Source organism: Myxocyprinus asiaticus, chromosome 11 (assembly GCF_019703515.2).
Source record: "Myxocyprinus asiaticus isolate MX2 ecotype Aquarium Trade chromosome 11, UBuf_Myxa_2, whole genome shotgun sequence".
In the NCBI taxonomy this organism is placed as follows: Eukaryota; Metazoa; Chordata; class Actinopteri; order Cypriniformes; family Catostomidae; genus Myxocyprinus; species Myxocyprinus asiaticus.
In genome coordinates this window covers 29,238,299-29,250,593 of record NC_059354.1, presented here as the reverse complement: position 1 = coordinate 29,250,593, position 12,295 = coordinate 29,238,299, and the positions used below count along the sequence as shown (strand labels likewise).

The 12,295-nt window shown below is 38.2% G+C and overlaps 1 protein-coding gene across 1 annotated transcript; it reads left to right on the top strand.

The window, feature by feature from the left end:
* The first annotated feature begins 820 nt into the window (after positions 1-820).
* LOC127448116 (lariat debranching enzyme-like) lies at positions 821-12,270 on the top strand. The gene is made up of 8 exons (XM_051710420.1): positions 821-1,172; positions 1,377-1,501; positions 2,398-2,478; positions 2,561-2,646; positions 3,191-3,415; positions 3,501-3,578; positions 3,710-3,855; positions 8,104-12,270. The coding sequence occupies exons 1-8, from the start codon at positions 976-978 to the stop codon at positions 8,858-8,860; spliced, it is 1,695 nt and encodes a 564-aa protein (XP_051566380.1). The 5' UTR covers positions 821-975; the 3' UTR covers positions 8,861-12,270.
* Positions 12,271-12,295: the final 25 nt, after the last annotated feature.

Here is a 12,295-nt window from a genome sequence, read left to right as displayed (position 1 = left end):
AATAAAAAAATATATTAAATAAAACGACGGAGGAATTAAAACATGAATATTATTGAGGAATAATATATATTGATTAAAAAAACATTAACTTTTAAATACAATTTAAACTGAATAAATTAATAAGCGTTCCAATGGAACTAACACTTATTCTTCCAGGGGCGCTTGGTGGCTCAGAAAGGTACGGTAATTTTGTATACAAAATAGTATGTTTTTATAACGTTGAATCCAAAGAATAGTACCTGGAATAAAATTACAATTAGACCCAGCAATCTCTGTTAACTGAATAAAAATATATGCATTGTTTGTTAACAACAAACGTCTTTGATTAGTCCATCCCGGCTAGCGCTGAGATAAGTAACAATTACCACATGACAAGACCGCAGATCTTCCAGCCGCACATAATTCAGAAAGCTTTCATTGTCATAACTGTTTCCCATTCATTATTTGCCAGAAGCGCCAAATAAAGAAAATAATACAAATGTATTTTTTAAGAAATTAAGAACACTCAACAAGGTATTAAACATAGGAAAATATGAACATTACAAAGCATGCAGCAAAATATTATTATGAGGTTGCTGTACAGTATATTGACATATGAAGAAACAAAAAGTTACTATTTTGATATTTATAGTTAACAAGTACTCTAACTAACGGCATTGGAAGTATTATTCCCAATACTATGCAATGATAAACGGTTTTAAAACCAGGCGTTATTATTATTTCATAAAATGATCAGTAAATAGAAATTATGGAAAGTGTGGATGGGGAATAAAAAATGTATTAAGTACACCGGTCACATGACCAGTCTGCGCATGTGCAGACTAGCATGTGAGTACAGGGAGGCAGAGTGACTACTGAAAGATCAACGTTCATCTGTAAAACTATTAGAATGTAAATGTAGAATCTCCTGTGCGTTGGATAGCGTGTTTTATCGTCTTTGAGTGTAATGTTGTGATATGAACTAGAGCTACAAAGATGAAAGTTGCAGTAGAAGGCTGTTGTCATGGCGAGCTTGACAAGATCTATGAGAGCATCAGTTACCTGGAGAATAAAGAAGGTGTGAAGGTGGACCTGCTACTCTGCTGCGGAGACTTCCAGGCCGTCAGAAATGAAGGAGACATGAAATGCATGGCGGTTCCTGCCAAATACAGACAAATGCAAACGTTCTACAAGTGAGCTAACAGTTGGTACTATTCAATAGATAGATAGGCAATTATTATTATTATAGAGACATATACTACACAGTCATATACACAGAAATGTATTGAACATTTATAGATTCTTTGATGTCCCCCTTTACAATAAACTGCATTTGCATGCTGTCTAAATTCAGTATCAACCTCTGTTTCTCATGCCATTTCAATGGGTTTCCCAAGGTACTACTCTGGTGAAAAGAAGGCCCCCATTCTGACAATTTTCATTGGTGGAAACCATGAGGCATCAAACCATCTGCAGGAGCTTCCATATGGAGGCTGGGTGGCCCCCAACATCTATTACCTGGGTGAGATCTTTACCCTAAACTCAGAAAGGCAAAAATGCTTCAATGTGTTGTTAAGCAGACTAATAAACTGGTATTAATGTTGTTTTCCATCAGTTTCTTTTCTTTTTCTTCTTCTTTTTTTTATATTCTTGATAGCACTTTGCACTTGTCAGTGGACTTAAAGGTAAATAGTTAACCCAAAAATGAAATTCTCTCATCATTTACTCACCCTCATGCCATCCCAGATGTGTATGACTTACTTTCTTCTGCTGAACACAAATGAAGATTTTTTAGAAGAATATCTCAGCTCTGTAGGTCCATACAATGCAAGGAAATGGTGACCAAATTTTTGAAGCTCCAGAAGCACATTCAAGCAGCATAAAAGTAATCTATAAGACTCCAGCGGTTGAAGTCATGTCTTCAGAAGCAATATAATAGGTGTGGGTGAGAAACAGATCAATGTTTATGTCTTTTTACTCTAAATTATCCTCCCTGCCCTGTAGGTGGCGATATGCATGAAGAATGTGAATCACCTAAAATAAAAGAAGAACTCTTAGGAGAGAAGAGCGGATGTAAAAGTAAAATTGGAGATTTATTACAGAAAACTACTTAAATAATGATTTGGTCAATATTGCAAGTCTTTGAGTGGTTTCTCACCCACACATATGATGAAATGTCTAAAGACATGGATTTAACCACTGGAGTTGTGTGGATTACATTTTTGCTGCCTTTATATGCTTTTTGAAAAATTCTGTCACCATTCACTTGCGTTGTATGGACCTACAGAGCTGAGATATTTTTCTAAAAGTCTTCATTTGTGTTCTGCAGAAGATCTGGGATGGTATGTGGGTGAGTAAATGATGAGAGATTTTTTTCTTTTTGGGTAAACTATTCCTTCAATGTTCTTTGTTCCTCAGGTTATGCTGGTGTTGTACGCTTTAGAGGTGTACGGATTGGTGGTCTTTCTGGAATCTTTAAATCCCACGATTACAAGAAAGGTGAGATTAAACAACTCTAAATATGTTGTCTTGTAATACCCAAATATGAAGGTTTATAACAAAGTCCTACATGCAATCTTAGGACACTTTGAGTTCCCACCATACAATCAAGAATCCTTGCGCAGCGTGTACCACATAAGGAACATTGATGTCTTCAAGCTTAAACAGGTAAGCCTTTGGAAGGAGAGGCACATCAATAGACATAAATATTCACAAAATACAAGGAATGCACAGATAGAGAACACATTATGATATATGTTATTTTTATTTTGTTATACATCAGTACGGTTTTGTTGATTAAAAAAAAAATTCACACTAAAGCCAAAATCTCAAATTTTACATTCAAGTGAAATCAGGCATCAACACAACATGATTTACAGTAGGGAGATTGCTACCTGTTTAATACTTTGGAAACCTGTTATAGAACATTATTTTACTGCTTGAATTGCAAAAAAAAAAAAAAAAGTCCTGAAATGACCTCCTTCCTGATCACAAAATTCTGATAATTACAAAAAAATTAAATGCTAATATTTGCAGATAACAATATGGCTATAGAAATATTGTATATCCCTGCAAAATACTAATATTTTCGTAGTTTTTCATGCACTTCAGTTTTACTATTAAAACAACCCATATACATGCTTGATGATTGTTCTAGCAGAAAGATTGTTTTCTTCTTTACCATGTATAATACATAACACCACTCCTCCAGATCAAGATGCCCGTAGACGTGTTCATGACGCATGATTGGCCACGAGGCATCTATCACTACGGCAACACAAATCAGCTTCTGCACAAGAAGAAGTTCCTCAGACAGGAGGTGGAGAGTGGGACCCTGGGCAGTCCGGCAGCTGCAGAGATCCTAGAGCACCTACAGCCGAGTTACTGGTTCTCAGCTCACCTGCACGTGAAGTTTGCTGCAATAATGCAACACCAGGTGGGTCTGATGTAAAAACCTGTAGTCGACATCAGTGTTTATGATGTATTAAAAGTAAATAACCTCACATTATTTGTCACAACAGGCTAAGAATAATGCTGCCCCAAAGATCACCAAGTTTCTTTCACTTGACAAGTGTCTTCCACATAGAGACTTCTTACAGGTAATGATCCTGCTATTTATATTCTAATACAACAATTACATATTTTAAGATCCCCCACTTTAACCAACGATTCTTGGGATCCAAGCAGTAGATGTAGTGTTTGTAAGTGAACAAGTGTTTTGATATGACAGATCGTGGAGGTAGCAGACAGACCAGGCTCCTCTGAGCACCTTGAGTATGACCCAGAGTGGCTGGCCATTTTGAAAGCGACTGACAGTCTTCAGAAACCATCCTGCAAATTCTGGAACCCTCCACAGAACAACGGTCTACATACCCGGTACAGATAATGTTAAAAAGACCACATTTATATGCACAACACATTCAGATTAAGGTCTGTATTCTGTTTAATTTGTTTGAGTCTCTTGTAGAAATACTGGAGATGCTCTCTCTTGCCATTTATTTCAATTCATTTTTAGTAATTGTGCACAGTTATCCTTCATGTCCTTGACAACAGCACAGAAGAGCACAATGGATAGCAAAATGTAGGTCTTGAGACATTATTGATTTATGTTTAAAGGGATAGTTCACCCCAAAATGAAAATTCAGTCATTGTTTACTCACCCCTGTGTTGTTATAACCCATATGACTTTTGCGTATTCTATGGTATATTCTTTTTCTTAACACAAAGGGAGAAATTGTGAAAAAATGTTGTGCTCAGTGATGTCATGCAATGGCAGTGCCAAAGAAAATGGCATCAGAAAATGGTTTGAGTTCCAGGGCTGAGAAAGAATGTTATAAGCAACATTGTTTACACTGTTCTACATTACAGAGACATACTAAATCGTAATAATGAGCCTATAAAATATACATTTTACAAGCGCACGCATGAAGCGAGCCGCAGCGACACCGGCAAAAGCAGTAATGATCCTGAATGTGTGGGAAAAACCAACAAGGAGACTGTCTGTACATTTTGTTAATTTATAGAGAGAAATGCACATTAGGGTTGTGCCGACAGACGATGATCTCGGGGTTCAACGATGGTCAGAGTGATCGCCAATAGCTGATGCGTTTGACGATGTCAAGATGATATTTTGCTCGTTTTCCCGTGTATAAAATTATTATTATTATTATTATTAGGCTATTATTATCAAATTCATATTGCAAATAATTTGCCCATAGACACAGACACGTGCTTGAAGAAAAACACTTTATTATATTATTAAGAACATATAACAGAAAAGCCGTCTATGAGCATGTATGACACGCTGATATGGAGGCATGCAGTCTCATGGAACACACGCATGTAAAGAGTTCTCTCTCTTTGTTTCTGTCTTCCAATTTTTTTTTGCAAGAACAGTATCGTCTATAAGTGCTGCAGATGACCTCAGACATCTCAGCTCAGGGGGTGCTTTGAGTTCAGTTTGCTTTATTTCCACAGAGCAGTTTATTGTGAACGCAACTCTGCAGCCAATACATCTGTAATTAAAACATAAAATAATACAAAAACACGTTCACCTCGAACCATGATTTATATTTCAGTGATTATTATCATCATTATAATTGTTTTTATGTCTTCATTATCGTGAAGGAGGAAACAAAACAAATGTATTCACACACATTATGTATTTTCCCGGATAACGACTTACCCAACTGGTAGAGAATGCACAGATGAAGTAGGTTCTTTGCCAGAGAGATGTTGACAACTGTTGTAAAACCATCTTTCAAAAAGTTGAGCAACACACATTTTAATTGCACTTATTTTTTTTCCAGTTTCATTTGAATTTTTAGTTCAAATAAAAAATAAAGTTCTAAGTTTGAAATCAAGGTGTCTTGCTTTATTGTGTAGGCTTAATGAAAGTTACGCCATAGTATCACCTAGCGTCCAACCAGCGCTAATACCGGTGTTCGTCTGTTTCCTGTGGAGTTTTTCTGCGACCAACCAACCAATCAAAACTTTGTCGACCAAGACTCTTCTCATCGATTAACCTTTGGTCGACTATCAGGGGGCACCCCTAGTTTATGGTGACCACCTCTTCAAGCTTTTAAAGGATGCAAATGTATAATTCAAAAGTCTTATAAATGATTCCATGAGACTCATTATCATTCTGAAAGCATATGATGAGGTTTGGTGAGAAACAAAGCGAAATCTGAAGTAATATTTAGTGAAACTGTTGACCGACCATTGATCTCCTCACATTCATAAAACTGCACAAGAGCTGCAGTTATGCTGCGAGATGGGGTGTTCAAGCGAAAACTCATTTTGTTTATCTAAATACAGGTCTGCCACTATGATATTAACTACAGAACACAACACAGCTGCACACAAACCAGAGAACCAAGCTTACTAAATATGTCTGAGTTTGTAGTTGGAGAATTGATGCATTTCTGTGCTCAGCCTTATTTATTTGAAACTGAGTTCTCAATCAAGCAGAGAGAGATAGACAGAGGAGGCTGAAGGCAGCCACCGTCACACCGTGTCCTAACCTGATGGCAAACAACACACAATAAAAGGTATATTTTCTATATTAATCAGAGTTTTTGACCATTTCACAAGTGGAGGGCTGCTTGGACTTGCTCTCGTGTAGTCTTACGAACGCACAGAGGAGATCAACGGTCGGTCAACAGTTTCACTAAAAATTGTTTCTCACCAAACCTCAGCGTATGATTTCATAACAATCATGAGTCTCATGGAATAATTTATTAGACTTCTGAATTATACTTTTGCGTGCTTTTGAAGCTTGAAAAGGTGGTCACCATAAACTGCCATTGTATGACATCGAGTACATTTTTTTTTTTTTACAATTTCTCCCTTTGTGTTAAGAAAAATAAAGAAAGTCATGTGGGGTTATAACAACTCAGGGGTGAGTAAACAATGACTTAATTATTTTTTTGGGTGAACCATCCCTTTAATGTTTGTAATCCCCCTCACTCTCGCTGTGGTAGTCAGCCCTTTTTCTTTCTTTTTAATCTTAAAACAATTCTCGAGAAGAGCATGCTATGGTTTAAACTGGGTCAGCCCTCATTTCCAAATATTCATCTATAATATCAGCAAGGACACCTACTACATTTGCTCCAAGGTAAATTAAAACTAATAACTTAAAGGGATAGTTCACCCAAAAATTCAAATTTTCTCATTTACTCACCCTCATGCCATCCCAGATGTATATGACTTACTTTCTTCTGCAGAACACAAACGAAGATTGTTAGAAGAATATTCAGCTCTGTAGGTCCATACAATGCAAGTGAATGGGTGCCAACATTTTGAAGCTAAAATCCACATAAGGGCAACATAAAAGTACTCCAGGCATCTGGTGGTTAAATCCATGTCTTCTGAAGCGATGTGATAGGTGTGGGTGAGTAACAGATAAATATATTAGTCCTTTTTCCTTCACTTTCACTTTCCCCTTCTTCTGTTTTTGGTCTTCATGCAAATCGCCCCCTGCTGGGCACGGAGGAGAATTTATGAAAACAATTGACTTAAATATTGATCTGTTTCTCACCCACACCTATCATATCATGTCTGAACACATGGATTTAAACACTGGAGTCATCTGGATTACTTTTATGCCCCTTTAATGTGGATTTTGGAGCTTCAAAATGTTGGCACCCATTCACTTGCATTGTATGGACCTACAGATCTGAAATATTCTTCTAAATATATTCTCTGTTCTGCAGAAGAAAGAAAGTCATACACATCTGGGATGCCAGGAGGGTGAGTAAATCATGAGAGAATTTTCATTTTTGAGTGTAATATCCCTTTAAGTTAAAATTCAATAAAATATTAAAATTCAAATTAATATGCCAGCTGTCTTATTTAGATTTCTTGAAATATTGAATATTGGTTTAAATCGAGTTAACATGTTTACATGACGCATATATAATGCGATGTTGCATTTGAGATGGCAACTCTGATATTCTACTTTACATTTACATTTTACATTTGGCTGACGTTTTTATCCAAAGCGACTTACAGTGCCCTGAGTACAGGGACAATCCCCCTGGAGCAACTTGGAGTTAAGTGCCTTGCTCAAGGACACAATGGTGGTGGGGGGATTTAACCAACAACCTTCCACTTACCAGTTCAGTGCTTTAGTCCACTACACTACCACTACTCTACTTGAAGCTGTTAATGTTCTCAAACCTAGGAAATTATTTGTTTCTATGGAAACACTCTTAACACCATAACAGTTTTGTTGTTGATAACAGCAAAATATAATTCACAACATGAATTCACCTCTAGGTACGTGCTAATTTTTTTTAGAACAAAGTGCTCCAGGTAACAGTGACATAATAAAAAGGTATATCAAACAGGAATAAAGTACATGTTCACTACCTTTAACAGTTCTTTTTTTATGACATCACAACAGTTTACAACTTGTAATTACAAGTTCATGGAAGATGTGAATGCTTTTTACAAGTCGGAATCTTATAATTACGGCAATTCCGTCATGACATGAAAGCACCACATGACCGAATCCATTATTAATTGTAAGTTTTATGTGCATACGGTCAGTGTCTTGCATACCAATGAATATGCATGCTACAAGTCTTTAGGCATACTCTACCACTTTGTTTTCTTTTAAAGGTGGGACTTTAGTGCCTCAGAGGAAGCTATGATGGAGGTCGTGAGCGATTTGAGTGGTGACCTCTGTATCCCCGAGAACTTCAGCCTGACGGTTCCCGCCTATGACCCCAGCCACCCTCAGCCCAATTCACACCCAGCCTACTCCACCAACCCCCAAACCACAGAGCTATGTGCTACCATCGGCCTGACGGACATCTATGCCATAGCTGGACGGGGTGGGCAGAGTTTCGGGGAGGAGGGCGCCTCCGGTGCAACTGAAGAGGAGGAAGATGAGGATAACCGGAGCACGGGTAGCGTAGATGAACCCAGTGAATATCCCACCGACACCTCTGTCCTCTCCAGCTCCTACAACCCAGATGAAATTACCATCGAGGACGAATGGGATGAGGTGGAGGAGGGGGTAGGGTGTGCCGAGGAGAAATGGACAGACGCAGTGGTTCCGGAAGGGCGGGTTGGGGGCCAGGACAGCGATAGAGACAGCAGCCCTTCGCGAGAGATGGCAGGCAGACTAAGCTTACCACCCCCGTGCGTTGCACTGCGCTCCCCGTTGTCTCTCTCTCTTCCCCCTCCCTCTAACTCAGCATCCCTCTCTCAGGGCAGCTCAGAGGAAGAGGGAGGCTTCACACTAGCCAGGGTCCCCAAACGCACCAGCGGGGAGAGAGCGGGTCCAGTGAGTCACTCTGGTGGCACACCTCGAATCAAACGAAGAAACCAGAGTATCTACACGGCAGCAGAGGATGAAGAAAGTGAGGGGTAGATCAATGTAATCATTTAAAGATCATAAAATGAAACATTACATAGAATGGTTTGCCACAGTTTAGAGATTTAAAGGGATAGTTCACCCAGAAATGAAAATTCTGTCATAATTTGCACAACCTCATGTTGTTCCAAACCTGTACAATTTGTATTCCATGGACCTCAAAAGATGTTAGGAAGAATGTTAGTGACTGACAGCCTCAGTCACCTTTGCATCTTTTTTTCATAATGAACGTGAAGAACAGAAAGTCATATGGGTTTAAAAATGACATGAGGTGAGTACATGATTTTCACTTTTGGGTGATCTCTCCCTATAATCTCTGGTTTGTCGTCTCTTTTTGATTAAAGAAAGCTATTGTGTAAAGCCCCATTAGCACGATTACTATTGTGTACCCTGTTATTTTGAAGCAAATGAGCTTTGTTTTTTACAGTCTACAGGGTCAGACTTTTATTTTTTTGTTTTGGTAATTTGTTGTGTATTATTTTTTTTTTTATCTTCTATTTGTCATTTTATTTGTATTTTGCTTTGTGATGGGTTTTAATGATGTTTTGTTCCTTTTATTTTTAGCCAAAGATACCATGTCACCAGTTGTTTCCTCTGTATCAGGAATTATTTTATTTTGTTGTGACTGACTCTGCTTTACCATTCTGTTGTAAATACATTAGAGTACAAACATTATTTGATTTTTCTGTCATTTTTTTGTATGTTGAAATACATTCTCCTATGCCAGTTCAGGGTTTCTACTAGAGGTGGACGATATATTGGTTTTACCGATTAATCAATGCCAATAGTCATTTTTTGGACCTACTGTTATCAGCAAAAATCTCTGGCGATAGTTGCAGATAGTTTTTTCATCGTTTCAAAATAAGCGTACCCAGTGTGTTTGGGGCTTGTTTATACTTAAAAATCCCACTTTATGCACCAAATCTTTATTTTTTCTGGTTATTTTGGGGATTTTGGTTGAACAATAAACTGCATCTGGGATTTTATTTATTTAGGACTCTTTGTCTGTGCCTGTCATAGTAAGAATATTATTTTTATTTTACATTCTATAAATCAATTTTAAATTTATCAGCTGATTAATCGGTTATCTGCCTTTCCCACCTCCTTAGTTATTGTATTGGCAAAATCCAGTATCGGTCGACCTCTAGTTCCTACTCATTTGGATCAATTAAACTTTAACTCGTTTGTGATTTATTTATTTTTATATTATTTATTTTTTAAATGGCAGTGTTTGCACTCAAAGTAATTTCCAGATCATAACTACAAAAATTGTAATACACTTTAGAAATGTCCATAACTTTTTAATTTGACATGACTATGGGAATCCCTTGCAGTTTTATGTCCAGAGAAAACTATAAGTAAGCTATTGGTAGGTTGGCTTCTTGAAGAGTGTAAGCACTGTGGTGCTTTCAAAATATTGCTTCAACGTCTGGCTCAACCAGTGGTGTGAGTCTGAGGCAAGACTATCTTTTTGCCCAAACAATTGCAGACAGGGGGCAGTAGGAGTGCTTTGTCAGCCCGTCATGCGCACAGCAGGGCACCTTTCTCCAATTCCTTGAAGTCTGTTCTCTTCTCTAAATATTACAGTGACATGCCACATGGTTGATGGATTAGATCAGGGCTAGTCAACAAACCAAAACCACGTTTCATTCATAGCAGAACAGCACAGCTTTATTTAACGTTTCAATTCTGTTAACAGGAGATCAGATCTTTTCCACAAAAAAAAGGAGGACCTGAAGACACATAACAAATGACTTGTAGCTGTGTGACACCTTATCATGATACCGAATTCATTCCCTAAATGACCATATAAATGTATTGATAACCCATTAAATTACTGACTAAAATCAATTTGAAATAAAACTCATTTTTATACACATTAACAAAGCATCCATAAAACAGAACATCATAAATGACTCCTCTCTCTGTTACTAACACACTCCACTAATTATTCTTACAGGTTATTGCCTGTGTAACCAGTCCTGCTCGAGCCGCTCTGAGTGTGATACGAACCAGCGTCTCTGGCAATGGAGGCATGCGCACTAACAAGAAGGCTAAAGGCTACAGCCTCTAGCATAAGTCGCTAGTGTGCCTCTTGAAGCCAGTGGAGTGAGGTTTACACACTGCACAGCTACCTACCAGCTAGCTACTGTTACACTCACCCCACTAAACCTCACTCCCATCCGGGTCACGGCACCACTGTAACCGGTCCTGCTCGACCCGCTCCTAGCGGAATTCTAACCGCCGTCTCCGGCATGGGAGACAGGTGTGCTAAAAAGGAGGCTAAAGGCTACAGCCTCTAGCATCAGTCACTAGTGTGCCTCTTGAAGCCAGGGAAGTGAGGTTTACACACTGCACAGCTCCCTACCAGCTGGCTACCGTTACACCTGTACACTTCGACCCAACATCTCCAAAATGCTACTTTTTAGGCGTGGACACACCCCGGACAAGCCCAAAACAAATAACATGGAAAAAAACGGAGTAGGCACTTGTTTTTTTTTTGTTGTTTTTTTTCACTTATTCAGTGGCTTTGCGACTTGACACAATTTGCCATTCCAAGATACCGTATAGCATCAGATGTTCAATCATTCACGTTCTAAGCAATTGATTTGTGGGTGCTTGAATATTTTTGTTGCTTTTGAATGTACAGACTAAGACTTTGGCCTGGTATTGCATGACCTCCGTATCCAGCCAAATCAATGCATGATATTCTGCGATTACTCATCTTACACATGAAGCGAAATGGTTTTCGATCAGTACCATCTCGTTGGCGCCAGTATATTATAAATGATTTGTTGATTGTTTCTCAAACAGTAGTTTACACAAAGCGACAGAAAAGTAGAGAAGGCATCTTAAAGCTTGCTGTTGTTTTGTGAACACCAACACTGAAAATCAGTGGGGCAGGGAAGACAACATTGATCTTCTCCAATACTTTTTGGGTCTAGGAGGAATTACAAGTTACAAAAGGGAAACCGATTAAAACACAATTAATAAATAAAGCTGGAGGCTAAAAAAACAAGCTCAGAATGAACAAATAACTTCTACTTCAGTGTTCCTTCCATAGTTTAAATATTTAGTAGCTGTGGCTCTCACGAATGCTCACAGTTGAAATGGTATAAGAATGCTTGCATGATTAATTTAGGGTTAAGGTGCTGACTTTCCTCGAGTCATACAGTTTGTGTCAGATCGGACAGTTCAAAGCAGAACGCTTTAAGACCTCCGGGCTGTTTTGGAATGACAGGTTGTTTTAAGGGGCATTGTGGGCCATCTCATAATAAATAATTCTGTTCATTTTGTTTCTTTGTGTTCTACAAGTCTCTGTCTCCATCCTTTATCTTAATTTATTTAGTGAAACCCTGGTGTTTGCATAATCAAAATGAACAGTGACTGAAATTATTCTTGACTTAAAAATAATTAAGAATCCAAATTTAC